The sequence below is a fragment of the Rosa chinensis genome, chromosome 3 (assembly GCF_002994745.2).
Source record: "Rosa chinensis cultivar Old Blush chromosome 3, RchiOBHm-V2, whole genome shotgun sequence".
Classification (NCBI taxonomy): Eukaryota; Viridiplantae; Streptophyta; class Magnoliopsida; order Rosales; family Rosaceae; genus Rosa; species Rosa chinensis.
Genome location: NC_037090.1, coordinates 15,056,257 through 15,070,087, shown reverse-complemented (window position 1 = coordinate 15,070,087; position 13,831 = coordinate 15,056,257). Strand labels below are relative to the sequence as shown.

General features: G+C 41.7%; 2 protein-coding genes across 2 annotated transcripts; both read left to right on the top strand.

The window, feature by feature from the left end:
• Positions 1-804: 804 nt before the first annotated feature.
• LOC112195332 (polyubiquitin 4) lies at positions 805-2,222 on the top strand. Its single transcript, XM_024335748.2, has one exon. The coding sequence runs from the start codon at positions 892-894 to the stop codon at positions 2,038-2,040; it is 1,149 nt and encodes a 382-aa protein (XP_024191516.1). The 5' UTR covers positions 805-891; the 3' UTR covers positions 2,041-2,222.
• Positions 2,223-7,888: 5,666 nt separating this feature from the next.
• On the top strand, positions 7,889-12,964 carry LOC112195331 (DNA-directed RNA polymerase III subunit 1). Its single transcript, XM_024335747.2, has one exon. It carries the CDS (start codon positions 8,250-8,252, stop codon positions 12,411-12,413), a length of 4,164 nt encoding a protein of 1,387 aa, XP_024191515.1. The 5' UTR covers positions 7,889-8,249; the 3' UTR covers positions 12,414-12,964.
• Positions 12,965-13,831: the final 867 nt, after the last annotated feature.

Sequence of the window (13,831 nt, the reverse complement as noted above, 5' to 3'; positions counted from 1 at the left end):
CTTTTTAAGAAGAAGAAAAAAATTAACCTACCAAAAACATTATAAGGACTTGTAAAATCTAAACAAAGACTCATAAATCAATCCATTAGAATAAATCAGAGTCCATATATAATTTAAACAATCTGTGGATTAAGTAAATCCATGAATTATAAAAACTCAAACAAAATCTTTAAAAATCTGAATTGAATATATCTTCCTCAATTTCTGAATTTTAATTAAACAATTATACTGAATATGTGACACTGCTACCGTACGTAAAATTTGTTGTCTGAAATTTAGATATGAGTTGGTGATAAACATACCCCATAACGAGCTCATCAAACAAATCAAGTCAAACATGCTCGATAAAAAACAGGACAAGTTTAAGTACTAAATATTTATTTAGGCTTGAACGGTTTTGTATTACCTCCGAACCGCTCACAATCTCAATTGGACCGAGCACCTTGGTTTTAGTAGATGTTTTTGGTCGCACAAATGCTACCCCATCCACTTTGGATGGAACAAAACATTAAAAAGTCCAACTAGAAAACCTACTTGGTTAATGAAACCTAATCCGATTAGAACACCCCAAGAGAAAAAATCTACATACAAAACCGACCCGGCTAAGGCAACCTAATTATCTCCGGAAAGAGAAATCCAAATTAAATTAGGTCAGTAGTGGTTGGCGCTCAGCACCCGGAACCTTCCGGACCGTTCATTTCACGGACTCTTCTTGACCACTAATTCGTCGTCCTTGTCGGAAACGTAAAGCATCTCGAGACTCGAGTCGGCTATCTCCCTATATAACCCACCTCTTCCCTTCCTCCATCCTCACAACTTCTCAAACGCTTCTCTCTAAATCCCCAGATTTCAAATCCCTCTCTTTACTCGATCCAATCCCAATCCCCAATCATGCAGATCTTCGTGAAAACCCTCACCGGCAAGACCATCACCCTCGAGGTCGAGAGCTCCGACACCATCGACAACGTCAAGGCCAAGATCCAGGACAAGGAGGGCATCCCTCCGGACCAGCAAAGGCTCATCTTCGCCGGAAAGCAGCTCGAGGACGGCCGCACCCTCGCCGACTACAACATCCAGAAGGAGTCCACCCTCCACCTGGTGCTCCGTCTCAGGGGAGGCATGCAGATCTTCGTCAAAACCCTCACCGGGAAGACGATCACTCTCGAGGTCGAGAGCTCCGACACCATCGATAACGTCAAGGCCAAGATCCAGGACAAGGAAGGGATCCCCCCGGACCAGCAGAGGCTGATCTTCGCCGGAAAGCAACTCGAAGACGGCAGGACTCTAGCCGATTACAACATCCAGAAGGAATCGACTCTCCATCTGGTGCTCCGTCTCAGGGGTGGTATGCAGATCTTCGTCAAAACCCTTACCGGCAAGACCATCACTCTCGAGGTTGAGAGCTCCGACACCATCGACAACGTCAAGGCTAAGATCCAGGACAAGGAGGGAATTCCCCCGGACCAGCAGAGGTTGATCTTCGCCGGAAAACAATTGGAGGACGGCAGGACCCTGGCCGATTACAACATCCAGAAGGAGTCGACTCTGCACTTGGTGCTCCGGTTGAGGGGTGGCATGCAGATCTTCGTCAAGACTTTGACGGGGAAGACCATCACCCTGGAGGTGGAGAGCTCCGACACGATCGACAACGTCAAGGCCAAGATTCAGGATAAGGAGGGGATTCCCCCGGATCAGCAGAGGTTGATCTTTGCTGGAAAGCAGTTGGAGGATGGCAGGACCCTGGCGGATTACAATATCCAGAAGGAGTCCACTCTTCATCTTGTCCTCAGGCTTCGCGGTGGTATGCAGATTTTCGTGAAGACTCTGACTGGCAAGACAATTACTCTGGAGGTGGAGAGCTCCGATACCATTGATAATGTCAAAGCCAAGATCCAGGACAAGGAAGGGATCCCACCGGACCAGCAGAGGCTGATCTTTGCCGGCAAGCAGCTCGAGGATGGTCGTACCCTGGCTGATTATAATATCCAGAAGGAGTCCACCCTCCACTTGGTCCTCCGTCTCCGTGGTGGTGATTTCTAGAAGCCTACTCGGTCCCGTCTCCGGTGATTTGCTGATTTGCTATGTTTTTCCTTGTTAAGTTTTCAGGTCGATTGGCAAAGTTTGCCAATTTGATGATGTTCTGTTAAGTTTGTGTTCTGTTCTCCTTTTTAATTGCAATGTCAAGACTCCTATCTATATAATAAATAATGTTCCTTTAGTTATCTAAATTTGTTTTCTTCTTGATGGATTGTGGATGTGGTTTTACTTTGGTGAACTATGCACGCTTTATACTTATCAGATAAGCCAAGTTTCTGATTGAGGAGAAGTCTAAAATTTTGCCCATCGGTACATCTGTGATTGTTTTAGCATCTCTGTTTGTGGCCTAACATTACATTGTTCTGCTTGATCACAAAAATTGTTAATGCTCTTCATTTTCTTCCTTGTCTAAGCCAAGGGTAATGACTTGGCCCCTGACTCATTTTACTTGAACTTCTATCAGTTCCATTGGAGATTCTTGATGATAGTAATTTCTCACCTTCTTTTATAGTAATCTGAATGTGGACTGTTTGTTTTAATTTTTTTTGAAAAGAGACGCTGGTATGTCTTGAAAAATGGAGATCTTGCATGTTTTTTTGGATGACAGTTGCTAGATACTAGGTTTAAAGTGCATTGTTTGTTCTAGCTGCGGTGGTACCATGGTAGTGTTCATGGTTGTTGTTTTAGGCCTGCTGCATTTTATGTTCTTGGAGCAATGTAGGTACAGGGACTGTATAGGTTTCACAAGGTTGCAGTAAATGTACTAGACTTAATATGCTAGTCACAGCAGAAGATGCCCCTCATCCGCTGGTGTTGCATATTGAATTGGTTAGCCTTTATTGTTGTGTATTGATGAGTTGATTGTAGTAGTGCATTGACTTCATTGTTTAGTTTACTGGCATTGCTGCAACATTTGAAACTGTGCTCCTAGTTTCTTTTTTACCTTGAGTCTCCCGGCGTCTTTCTCATCGTCCATGAAAAAGGTTATGATAGCCCTTGGCCGGAGTCGAATAGTTCTGGCAAATTCTGGGCTAGACGTTGTTCTACATGATAGCACATTTTCATTAGTCATGAGTCAACTAAATGTTGATGGGTGGACTTTATCGAGTCTTGAGTATGACTAGGTTCAGTAGCATGTATTGAATCTGCTATTTTGTTGAACAACTAAGGGCGCTGGTCAGATCGAGCTGAGCCTGGCTGTGGTACCTATTTGCCGGGCCTAAGTTCAAATTGGAATGGTTTGGTTTAGCACTGACTATCATGATCATGAGACGACCAGTCGGAAGTTTAATTTTCATAATTGTCGAAGTTTTTAATTATTAGGTTCGAAGCATGATTCCTACGTGCAGAACCCTAGCCTTCCTACGCGTCGCACGCGCTTACCTTCAGAGCTTCCCAGTTTGTCCGGCGGTGTGTCCTTGAGATGTCGCTGGATTGGCATCTAGGCGGTGCTCCTTAACTCTATATAATTATTTCTTAGGCGGGGTAATTTGATGTTATTTTGAGGAGTGGCTGAGACTGGTCTCTCTGGACGTGGTCTGGTTTGCTTTGGTTGCATTGGGTCGGGGAGGACGACTGTGCTTGAGAGGTAGTTGAAGGCGGAGCGGGCGGTAGGATCTGTTGTTGTTGGCGGTAGTAGGGGTGGCCAGATTGCTCCTGGATCTTGGTTTGATGATGGTTGGACCTAATTTATGGGCCTTTTCCTTGGGTCAGGGCTTGATCTTTTTGGGTTAGGTTAGCCCTAATTTTAAGGGCAAAGAAAGTTTTTTTTTTGTTATCTAGTTTTTCCTTTCAAATGGACTCTGGTCTTTATCGGCTTTGTTTTTAGTATCTCTAGTTTGCAAAGAGGGTTACCTGTCAATTTGTTTAGCAGCTTGTGCCAACTATGATTTTGGTATAAGACAACAATTGATGTATGTGCCTTTTGGCTAGATAAGTAATGAAAATATCTATTCTTTTAAAAAATAAGGCTCGAAGCATGAACATGCTTATCAAAACAGTTTGGATTGTCTTTTCACATATAGTTGAAATTTTTCATTGACTTCAAGATATAAGAATATAAATTCAAAACTGGTCGATGATTGATTGGTAATAAATAATGATAAGGCATAGAGGTTTCATTGTGTATTATGGAATTCCATTATCATAGCATTCATGTTAAATGCTTGGACTTGGAGAGGAAGCTTGTTTGAAGCTATATGAATCCTACATATGAAAGTACAAATTATTAGTTTTCTCTAATATCTCAAACACAACATATTTAGTAATGAGACTAATCCTTTTATAACAAAAATCAAATGATAAGAGTGCTTCTTCTTTTCTCAAGGAGTCATCCTTATGTGAAAAAGTCACAATAATTGTTCTTAAAAAAATTCATATGTGGCAGGGTCATTTTGTTAGTGTTGTAGCATGAAATCATCCAAAGCATACAATGTAAGAAGCCAAGCTGGGAAAAATATTACATATTTCCAAAATTGAAACTTGAAAGTAATGGTGTTAGATATTGAAGGCATTGTCTTTTAAACTTTTTAAAGTACACAAATTCTTTCATGACATGCGATTATCACAATTTCACAATTTTTTCTTATACTTAACCAAGCGCTAATAAATTCCTTGTAAACATTTTTCTTGTTGTGACTATGTGATACTTTAGGATTATTTCCAAAAAAAAAAAAGTGATACTGTAGGAAACAGGAAACTATCTGATGAGTAGTATTATACTTTTGCCAAAAAAAAAAGAAAAAGTTCCAAGTAGAGCAGTCTCTCTTTCTCTGCTAGGGTTAGGGTTAGGGTTTCTTTGCTTTCTCTTTTCAACGCAACCATGAGTTCCGTTGATGCCATGGCTGCTAGGCTCGCATCCTCGCTTGCTATTGCTGAGGGTAAGAAACAGGTGGATCTCTGGCCTACACAAGGCCAAGGTCTACGGCAATCTGAGGTGTTTATGGTGGGGAAGCTACTCACTGCTCGAGATTTTAAGATCCGGTCCTTTCTAGGGATGTTCCGCAATGCATGGCGGACGAATGGATCTCTTCAGGTGGAGGAGGCAGAAGGACAGAGGGTGTTGTTCACGCTGTCGGATCCTTCAGATCGGGTTTGTATTTGGAAGGGCGCTCCATGGGGATACAACCATGCTCCGGTGGCGCTGGCTTGCTATGATGGAGTTACACCGGTGGAACAGGTCCCTCTGACCTTGGCTTCATATTGGATAACTCTCCAAGGTATTCCTCCTGCTTTCAGATCAGAAAGGGTAATGACTATGATTGGTTACACCCTAGGGGACTTTCAGGATATCGACAAGATTGCAAAGAAAGCCGGAAAACTTCGCATCCGGGTAGAGATCCCGCTGAACAAGCCGTTGCCTTTCAAACGGTGGTACTGGGTGGAGGACGAGGTCGAGTTCTTGTGTAAGTTTAAATATGACAAGTTGTTTGGTCGCTGCTCTACCTGTGGTTTGGTGACTCATGTCGGCCTCCCTTGTTCGGGGCCGGCTTTGGAGGAAGATGAGGATGGGGCAGAGAGGACTGTTTTGGGGGCACACCATGCAACTGCAACTGCAACACCGGTGATGGCTGGCGGTTTGCAACTGCACACGGGGGCTTCCAGTTCAGGGCCGTCTGCTGCAGGTAATTCGGGTTTGCAAGCTAGGGTTTTGACTCGTGGTCAAACTCTAGTTTTCAAGACTCCTATTCCAAGTTCAACTTCGGAGCCAGCTTTGAGTTCCTTCTTGAATAGACCTCGACGTCAAGTGGTGATTAAAGAGTTGCAAGAAACTGCTATGACACAGAAAAGGCTTACGGGGAAGCGTAGAGGTCGCTCTGATGCTGGAGAGACTATATCTCCAAAGAAACTGAAACTTAGCTTGGCTGTGGGCAAGACTAATATGAATTTGGAGCCGGAAAGCCTTGGCTTGGTTCCTCTGCTGGAGGAAGGTGGCTCAGGTAGTGGAAAGAGGAAGCGTGGACGCCCTATGGGTAGCAGGAACAAACTGCCATATGGAGAAAAGAAGAAAGGTGTAGCGCCTGGTGAGGCTACTAAAGAGAAAAAAACCTCCAAGAAGGAGAAAGTGAAGAGGATATCCGATGGTATGAGCTCCAACTCGAAAGGGAAGGAGTTAGTTATTTACTAATTTATTTCTGTTGGGTATGAGCCTATGTGAGCAGGGACAAGCTTCTATGAGTCTTCTATGACGTTTCTAGTTTTTAGTTTGTACCACATTTGCGTGATTGGCAAGCTAGGGCTAGTTGAATGATTTCATTTCCGTAGGAGGCGGGGTCTGTTCTATTCTTGTATAGGCTCGCTTAAATGTGAGCGTCCCAGTGATTCTTAAGAGTTTGCTTTGATTTAGATAGGTAGTTAGGATTTTCCTGCCGGATGGCTTATGTAAACTTTGTAGACTTTAGCCCTTGGCTGTTGATCTAATGCAATCAACTTCTATTAAAAAAAAAAAAAAATCGGATGAGCAGTATTTTCCAAAATTTTGACAGGAATTTTCTTATTTAGGAACAGTATCATGAAGAAAATGTATATATGATACTTTCTCTACGAGAGTTTTGTTAATCAGTGCATCTGTAAAGACCATTAGCATGTCTATTGTAGGCTAAGATTAGTGCAATAGACATCAATGCACATTGGTTTGCTTCAATTATCTAGTCATGGTTGGTGAATTTCGTGGTATTGTGCTGCATATTTGGATTTCGTGGTTAGTGATACTGTAGGAAACAGGAAACTATCTGATGAGCAGTATTTTCCAAAATTTTGACAGGAATTTTCTTATTTAGGAACAGTATCATGAAGAAAATGTATATATGATACTTTCTCTACGAGAGTTTTGTTAATCAGTGCATCTGTAAAGACCATTAGCATGTCTATTGTGGGCTAACATTAGTGCAATAGAAATCAATGCACATTGGTTTTCATGACATGCGATTATCACAATTTCACAATTTGGATTTTGATTCCTATATTGTGCTTTTGTTTTATGGTGTTGTTGACATATTTTTTGAAGGGCGTAAATATTTTTTTTTAAAGGCGGTTGTATTTCGATTCATCCTTTTTGTGGTCCACATGGTATGGTTTACAATGTAACAACATACAACAAGGAAGCAAGTAAAAGTTTTCCTTTAAATTCTATCAACTATAAATCACTTTAAATCCCTAGCTGATTAGCAATAATGAAAACTCAATACTATAATCATAATGCCAAAGTGTATTCCTTTTGACTTGTAACTTATTCATGCATACCACTATTATTAAAAATACACTTCAAGTCTCCCACCACAAACATTTCTCATATTAACCAACCGATCATCATTAACAAAATCGACACTATGAATGGGGTATAGATAATCATGAAATATATGACACGTTTACTTACTTGAAATGAGATAGAATGATTACAAAGTAAAACTATTCCTACGTTTACTAGCACATAAAGAAATCAAAATAATTCCGGATAAAAATAGTAATAACACATGAAGGAATCGGAATGGGTATAGGTCTCACCTCCGATATTCCTGAATACTTAGGAATTTAATTACGAAGGGGAGAGATGAGTTTAGGAATCAACTCATTCGGTATCAATATTGATTTATTTATTCTCTTATTCCAGCTGTCTCCGATTCATGATTATTTTCCATTCCAAGTATGTAAATGTGTCAATAGTGAAGTCATAGTGCTCTAAAAAAAAAAAAAAAAAAAAAAAAATTTACTCAAAAAAAAAAAAAAGTGCTCTAAAAAAAAAGTCAACCACGATTGCCCAAAAAGGCCAAAAAAAAAGGCTAACCACGCAAGTATTCAAAGCAACGGATTAATAAAAGAAAATTGTTTGCAGTGAACAATTGGTATGGCGGCGCAGTTGGCAAAACACCTCGTCTGGATCATGGAGGTCGTAGGTTCGATTCTTCATTCAGCACAAAATTTAATTTTGATCCCAATTTCAGAGGATTCTTGACCGTCCATTTGTATGGGTGAAATCTTGGTCGTCCACGTGGTGTTTGCCTCTCCAGTTCGCAAGAGTATTTATGTTCTCACAGATTCCAGCCGCAGGCCAAAGTCCCAATCGTGAAAACCCTAACCGGCGGAACCATAGCCGCCTCTGTGAAGAGTTCCGACACCATTGACATCCACCACAAACAGCCCATACAAGCTCCGCCTGACCTTCGCCGCCGGACACCAGCTCAGGTCTGCCGGCACTCTCGCCGATCACAACCTCCATGAATACCCAACGGGCCCCACTGGTCTTCACAAAACAGCCCTACATTGAACAAGAAGACCACCGGAGAATAGCCCAATGGGAATTCAATGCTCTTTCCCAGTCGGAGATCTCCAAAATGGCGGAGGCCCAAATCTTCGAAGGCAAGTACTACGATTCCGCCACCGGAAAACCCATCCAAGGCGGGTTACTGGACCCCAGATTGGGCCCTGCGAATCGCCAGAGTGGCAACTGCGCCACTTGCTCTGCAAAACTCTCCGACTGCCCGGGGCACTTTGGGTATTTCATGCTTTCCCTCCCTGTTTTCAATGTTGGGTATTTGAATGTGGTTGTGGACATTTTGAAGTGCATCTGTAAAATGTGCTCTAGAATTCTTTTGGATGAGAAACTGAGAAGCAAGAAGGAGTCGATGAAGGACATGAAATCGATAGTGAAGGAGTGTGTTAAGCCCTTGACGAATCATAGAGCCGTGGAGTGCTCCCATTGTGGGTATACAAATGGCAATGTGAGAAGGGTTCCGGGGGATGTGGGAATTCAACACGATCATTCGGAACGAACTGTTAATGGTGTTGTGGTAGATGAGTATAAGTCGGCGATACTTGACAAGGGAGTCATTAATATGCAACAAATTTTTTTGCTTGACCCTGCTAGAGTTTATTCTCTGTTTAGGAAGATGCTTGATGTGGATTGCCGGTTTCTGTGTCTTAAAACTCGACCGGAGAATCTCCTGTTGACTTGCATTCTTGTGCCGCCGATAGCTATTCGGCCTTCGGTTCTTGTGGGTGGATCACAGAGTAATGAGGATGATGTGACTGTGAGGCTGAAGAGGATTATTCAAGCAAATGCGAAACTTCGACTGCAGCTATCATCTGCAGGAAGTTCCTCTGCTGTGTCATTGTCTTGTTGGGAGGAGCTTCAGATTGAGGTTGCACAGTATATAAATAGTGACGCTCGTGTACACCTTCCGCCGAGCTTGAGAGCTCAACAACCTACCAAGCCATTGAGTGGTTTGGTGCAGCGCCTCAAAGGGAAGACGGGGCGGTTTCGTGGTACTTTGAGTGGGAAGCGTGTTGAATATACTGGGAGAAGTGTTATATCACCGGACCCTAATCTGAAAATTACTGAGGTTGGAATCCCTATGGAAATGGCTACAATTTTGAGTTATCCAGAACGTGTTTCCAAGCATAATATTGACAAGTTGAGGCTGTGTGTTAGTAATGGGCCTTATAAGTACCCAGGTGCCAAAATGTTGAGAAATCATGACGGCTCTGAGTTCACCTTGAAGGTTAACAGACAGGGCCGTGCTCGTGGACTCAAATGTGGTGACATAGTTGATCGGCATTTAGAAGACGGGGACATTGTTCTTTTCAACAGGCAACCGAGCTTGCATCGGATGTCTGTCATGTGTCATAGGGCAAGGATTATGCCACATTCGAGGACATTGAGGTTTAATGAATCTGTTTGCAACCCGTATAATGCTGATTTTGATGGTGATGAAATGAATATTCATGTCCCACAAACTGAGGAGGCTCGTGCTGAGGCGCTTATGTTGATGGGGGTGCATAATAATCTATGCACTCCGAAAAATGGAGAGATTTTGGTTGCCTCCACTCAAGATTTTCTAACTTCTTCTTTCCTTATAACAAGGAAGGACACATTTTATGACCGTGCATCTTTTTCACTCCTGTGTTCGTATATGGTTGATGGCAAGGCTTCTGTTGATTTGCCAACACCTGCTGTAGTTAAGCCAGTAGAGCTCTGGACAGGTAAGCAGCTATTTAATGTTTTAGTACGCCCAAACTCAAATGTGAGAGTCTATCTAAATCTTATTGTTAGGGAGAAATCTTACACCTCCGCCAGGACTGAGGATGGAAGAGAAACAGAAGCAATGTGCCCAAACGATGGTTTTGTCTATTTTCGCAACAGTGAGCTATTATCTGGGCAACTTGGGAAGGCTACCCTAGGAAATGGCAATAAGGATGGACTTTACTCTGTTCTTCTCAGAGACTATAAAGCTCATGCTGCTGCTTCTTGCATGAATCGCCTAGCTAAATTAAGTGCACGGTGGATTGGTAATCATGGATTCTCGATTGGGCTTAGTGATGTACAACCAAGTGACAATCTGTATGATGAGAAAGAAAAAATCATCAAGGAAGGTTATAGCAAATGTGACAGCCAGATAGACTTGTATAATCAACGAAAGCTGGAATCACTTGAATCACTTGAGTCTGGGATTTCTGAGGTGTTAAATAAAATTAGAGATCAAACTGGAAAGCTGTGCATGCAAAAGCTACATTGGAGAAACAGTCCCTTGATCATGTCCCAGTGTGGCTCCAAGGGATCTGCTATCAATATTAGCCAGATGGTTGCCTGTGTTGGTCAGCAATCTGTTGGTGGTCGCCGTGCACCTGATGGTTTCATAGATCGAAGCCTTCCACACTTCCCTAGGAATGCAAAAATGCCTGCAGCTAAAGGCTTTGTAGCTAATTCCTTTTATAGTGGCCTGACACCTACAGAGTTTTTCTTTCATACAATGGGAGGGCGAGAGGGACTTGTTGATACAGCAGTGAAAACTGCTGAAACTGGGTACATGTCACGTAGATTGTCAAAGGTTTTAGAAGATCTCGCCATCCACTATGATAAAACAGTTCGGGTTGCCAATGGAGGTATAGTTCAGTTCTGTTATGGGGATGACGGTATGGACCCTGCTATGATGGAAGGGAAAAGTGGAGCACCGATAGACTTATTTCGAATGTTTTTGAAAGCCAAGGCCACATGCCCTGCTGAAGAAAATGATAGCAGCCTGTCTCCTGCACAAGTGTCTGAAGTAGTGAGAAGCAGGCTTTCAGAACAAGATATGATTCCTGAAGATGGTTTGTCTATGTGTTTTAAAAGTTCTATAGAGAAATTCCTGGATGAATATGGAAAAACACAAAGAAAAACACAGGAGACTTTTTTGTTGAATCAAAGTTCTGGTTGGGAGGTGAAGTCTGCTATTCTGGAGAAGATTGTCAAAAATATATCTGGTGTCACTTCTAGACAGCTGGAGGTTTTTCTAGATACTTGTATATCTCGTTATCATTCAAAAAGAATTGATCCTGGAACGGCAATTGGAGCAATTGGAGCTCAAAGTATTGGCGAGCCTGTGACACAGATGACACTGAAAACCTTTCACTTCGCTGGAGTTGCAAGCATGAACGTTACACTTGGAGTCCCTCGGATAAAGGAGATAATAGATGGAGCAAAAAATATCAAGACACCCATCATCACTACAGTACTTGAGTGTGATAATAATGCGATGATTGCACGCATGGTGGCAGGTCGGATTGGGAGCACAAATTTAGGGCAGGTGGCTAAGAGTATAGGGATCCTAATGACTCCAAGACAGGCATGCATAGTCATCAAGCTTGATATGGTCATGATTCGAGATGCACAGTTGTCTATAGATGTTGATGTTGTGAAAGAATCAATTTTAAAAGTTCCCAGAATCAAACTGAAGCATGAGAATATTCAAGTTCCAGATAACGAAACTTTGGAAGTGTATTCTCCGGACAAGGATAGACGCAGACTTTATTTTGAGCTCTACAGATTAAAGAGTATCCTCCCCAATGTTACAGTAAGGGGCATAACGACAGTTCAGCGTGTTGTCATTGATGAAAGTGATGTGAAAAAGGATAAAGAAGATGTTCAAGTTAAAGGTGCAGATGTTGTTGGTAAGAAGTACAGGCTGTTTGCTGAAGGCAAGGGACTTCTGGCAGTAATGAGCACCGAAGGAGTAGATGGTTGTAAAACCACAAGTAATGACATTATTGAAGTGCAGCAGACACTTGGGATTGAAGCTGCGAGAATTTCTATCATAGAGGAGATAAAGTATACTATGAAGCAACATGGAATGAACATAGATGATCGCCATATGATGCTTTTAGCGGATGCAATGACTTCTAGGGGTCAAGTTCTTGGAATGACGAGATTTGGCCTTCAAAAGATGGACAAAAGTGTTTTAATGGGTGCTTCATTTGAGCGAACAGATGATCATCTGTTTAATGCTTGTGTGAAGGGGGCAGTGGACAAAATTGAAGGAGTAAGTGAAAGCATAATCATGGGTATACCAATGCCGATAGGAACTGGAATGTTCAAAGTTAAACACATCCTCCCTACTACATGACCTTCCCTGCTCGTGTTCTAAATGCATTTTTCTTAAGAGACTGACACATCATGAGGGTGACGGCTAAGACTAATAGCTGGTTCTGCGGAGATTGCTTATTGTATTTTAGCATCTTTTGTCTCTCTTAATTGTGAGAAAATGCTACATTGGTTCTCTTAATATAAGCTCAACAATTTCCCCCTCCTCTACTTTGGTTTCCTTCTAATTTTAATGTGGTTGTTGATGAAACTTTTCATTTATTTAAATCTGTCCTTAGACTGTGATGTGGATGTGTTTCTTACTTCTATAGTGAAGTTGTGAATCCTGCTTCATGCTTATCCTTCATAAGATGATAGCCTATATCTGTTCGCATCATAAGATAATTAGTAATTGGTTGTGTGTGATGTTTGTGTCGATGTATTCCATGGTTGGTGTTAATTTTTTGAATAATTGGTTTTTCTGATCTGATCCATGTGGTAAATTTCTCTGTTATTTTGCTTATAGACATTCAATTAATGTAGACCATATATGTTTGCTATACATCACAGCATTAGAATAATCTTGGTATTGCAAATTTGGAAGAGCTCTGTTTCCGACCTTCATTATCCAAATTACATGTTCTTGATGGGGGTGCATGAAACAATAGATTGACAAAGTCGCAGGAGTGATCTTTTCAAAGAATTCCTATATTGGTCCCTTGGCGCATTATAAGCATGAACCATGATTCTTTGTATGCATATCTTAAAAAATGAGAATCTCTCTCGAAATCATAATTTCTCAAAACGATGAAAATATATCCTCGCATGAATCTGGAGTTGATGTTGAATTCGAGAACCAATGTGCATCACACTGGCGCGGAGATGGTGCAGCCAAAGAACAGAGGACACGCAATGCAATGGAGATCCCTGTTGTAATGGCTGAAGAATGCTTGTTTTGTTTTACATGCTTCAAACTTCAAAGCATAGTCCCTTGGCTCAGTAAATTAAATCTCTAATTTGGATCGCTTAATATTGAGTAAAGTAATGTGAGATTTGCTATGGTGGGGAAATCAGTACCTAATCCGCAAGTTCGGGGAGCTAGAATTTATTTTTATTTTTTGGGTTAACAAAAGTTTATGTAAGAGGGAGACTTTCCTACATATCAGGGTCAGGACAAACCTATGACCTCAACACAACAGGACTAACGAAACTTGCCAGTGTTCCAGTCCAATCCATTGGTATGGAATTATGCAGGACATTTTTTGGATTGCCTACCAAATGAGAGATTGTTGGTAGCGGGGATTGAACTTGTGTGGGTTTACACCTCAAGTCCACCCTTACCAACTGAACCAACTCTGATCGGCAGAAACGGAACATTTAGAAAAAGAGAGAAGAGTGTTCATGAGACTACTAAATGTACCCGATAAGAACTGAATCTTAACCATATTCCAGAACGTAACA

Excerpts from the sequence above, each read along its gene's own strand:
- LOC112195332 (XM_024335748.2), top strand. The coding sequence starts at position 892 with ATGCAGATCTTCGTGAAAACCCTCACCGGCAAGACCATCACCCTCGAG.
- LOC112195331 (XM_024335747.2), top strand. The coding sequence starts at position 8,250 with ATGAATACCCAACGGGCCCCACTGGTCTTCACAAAACAGCCCTACATT.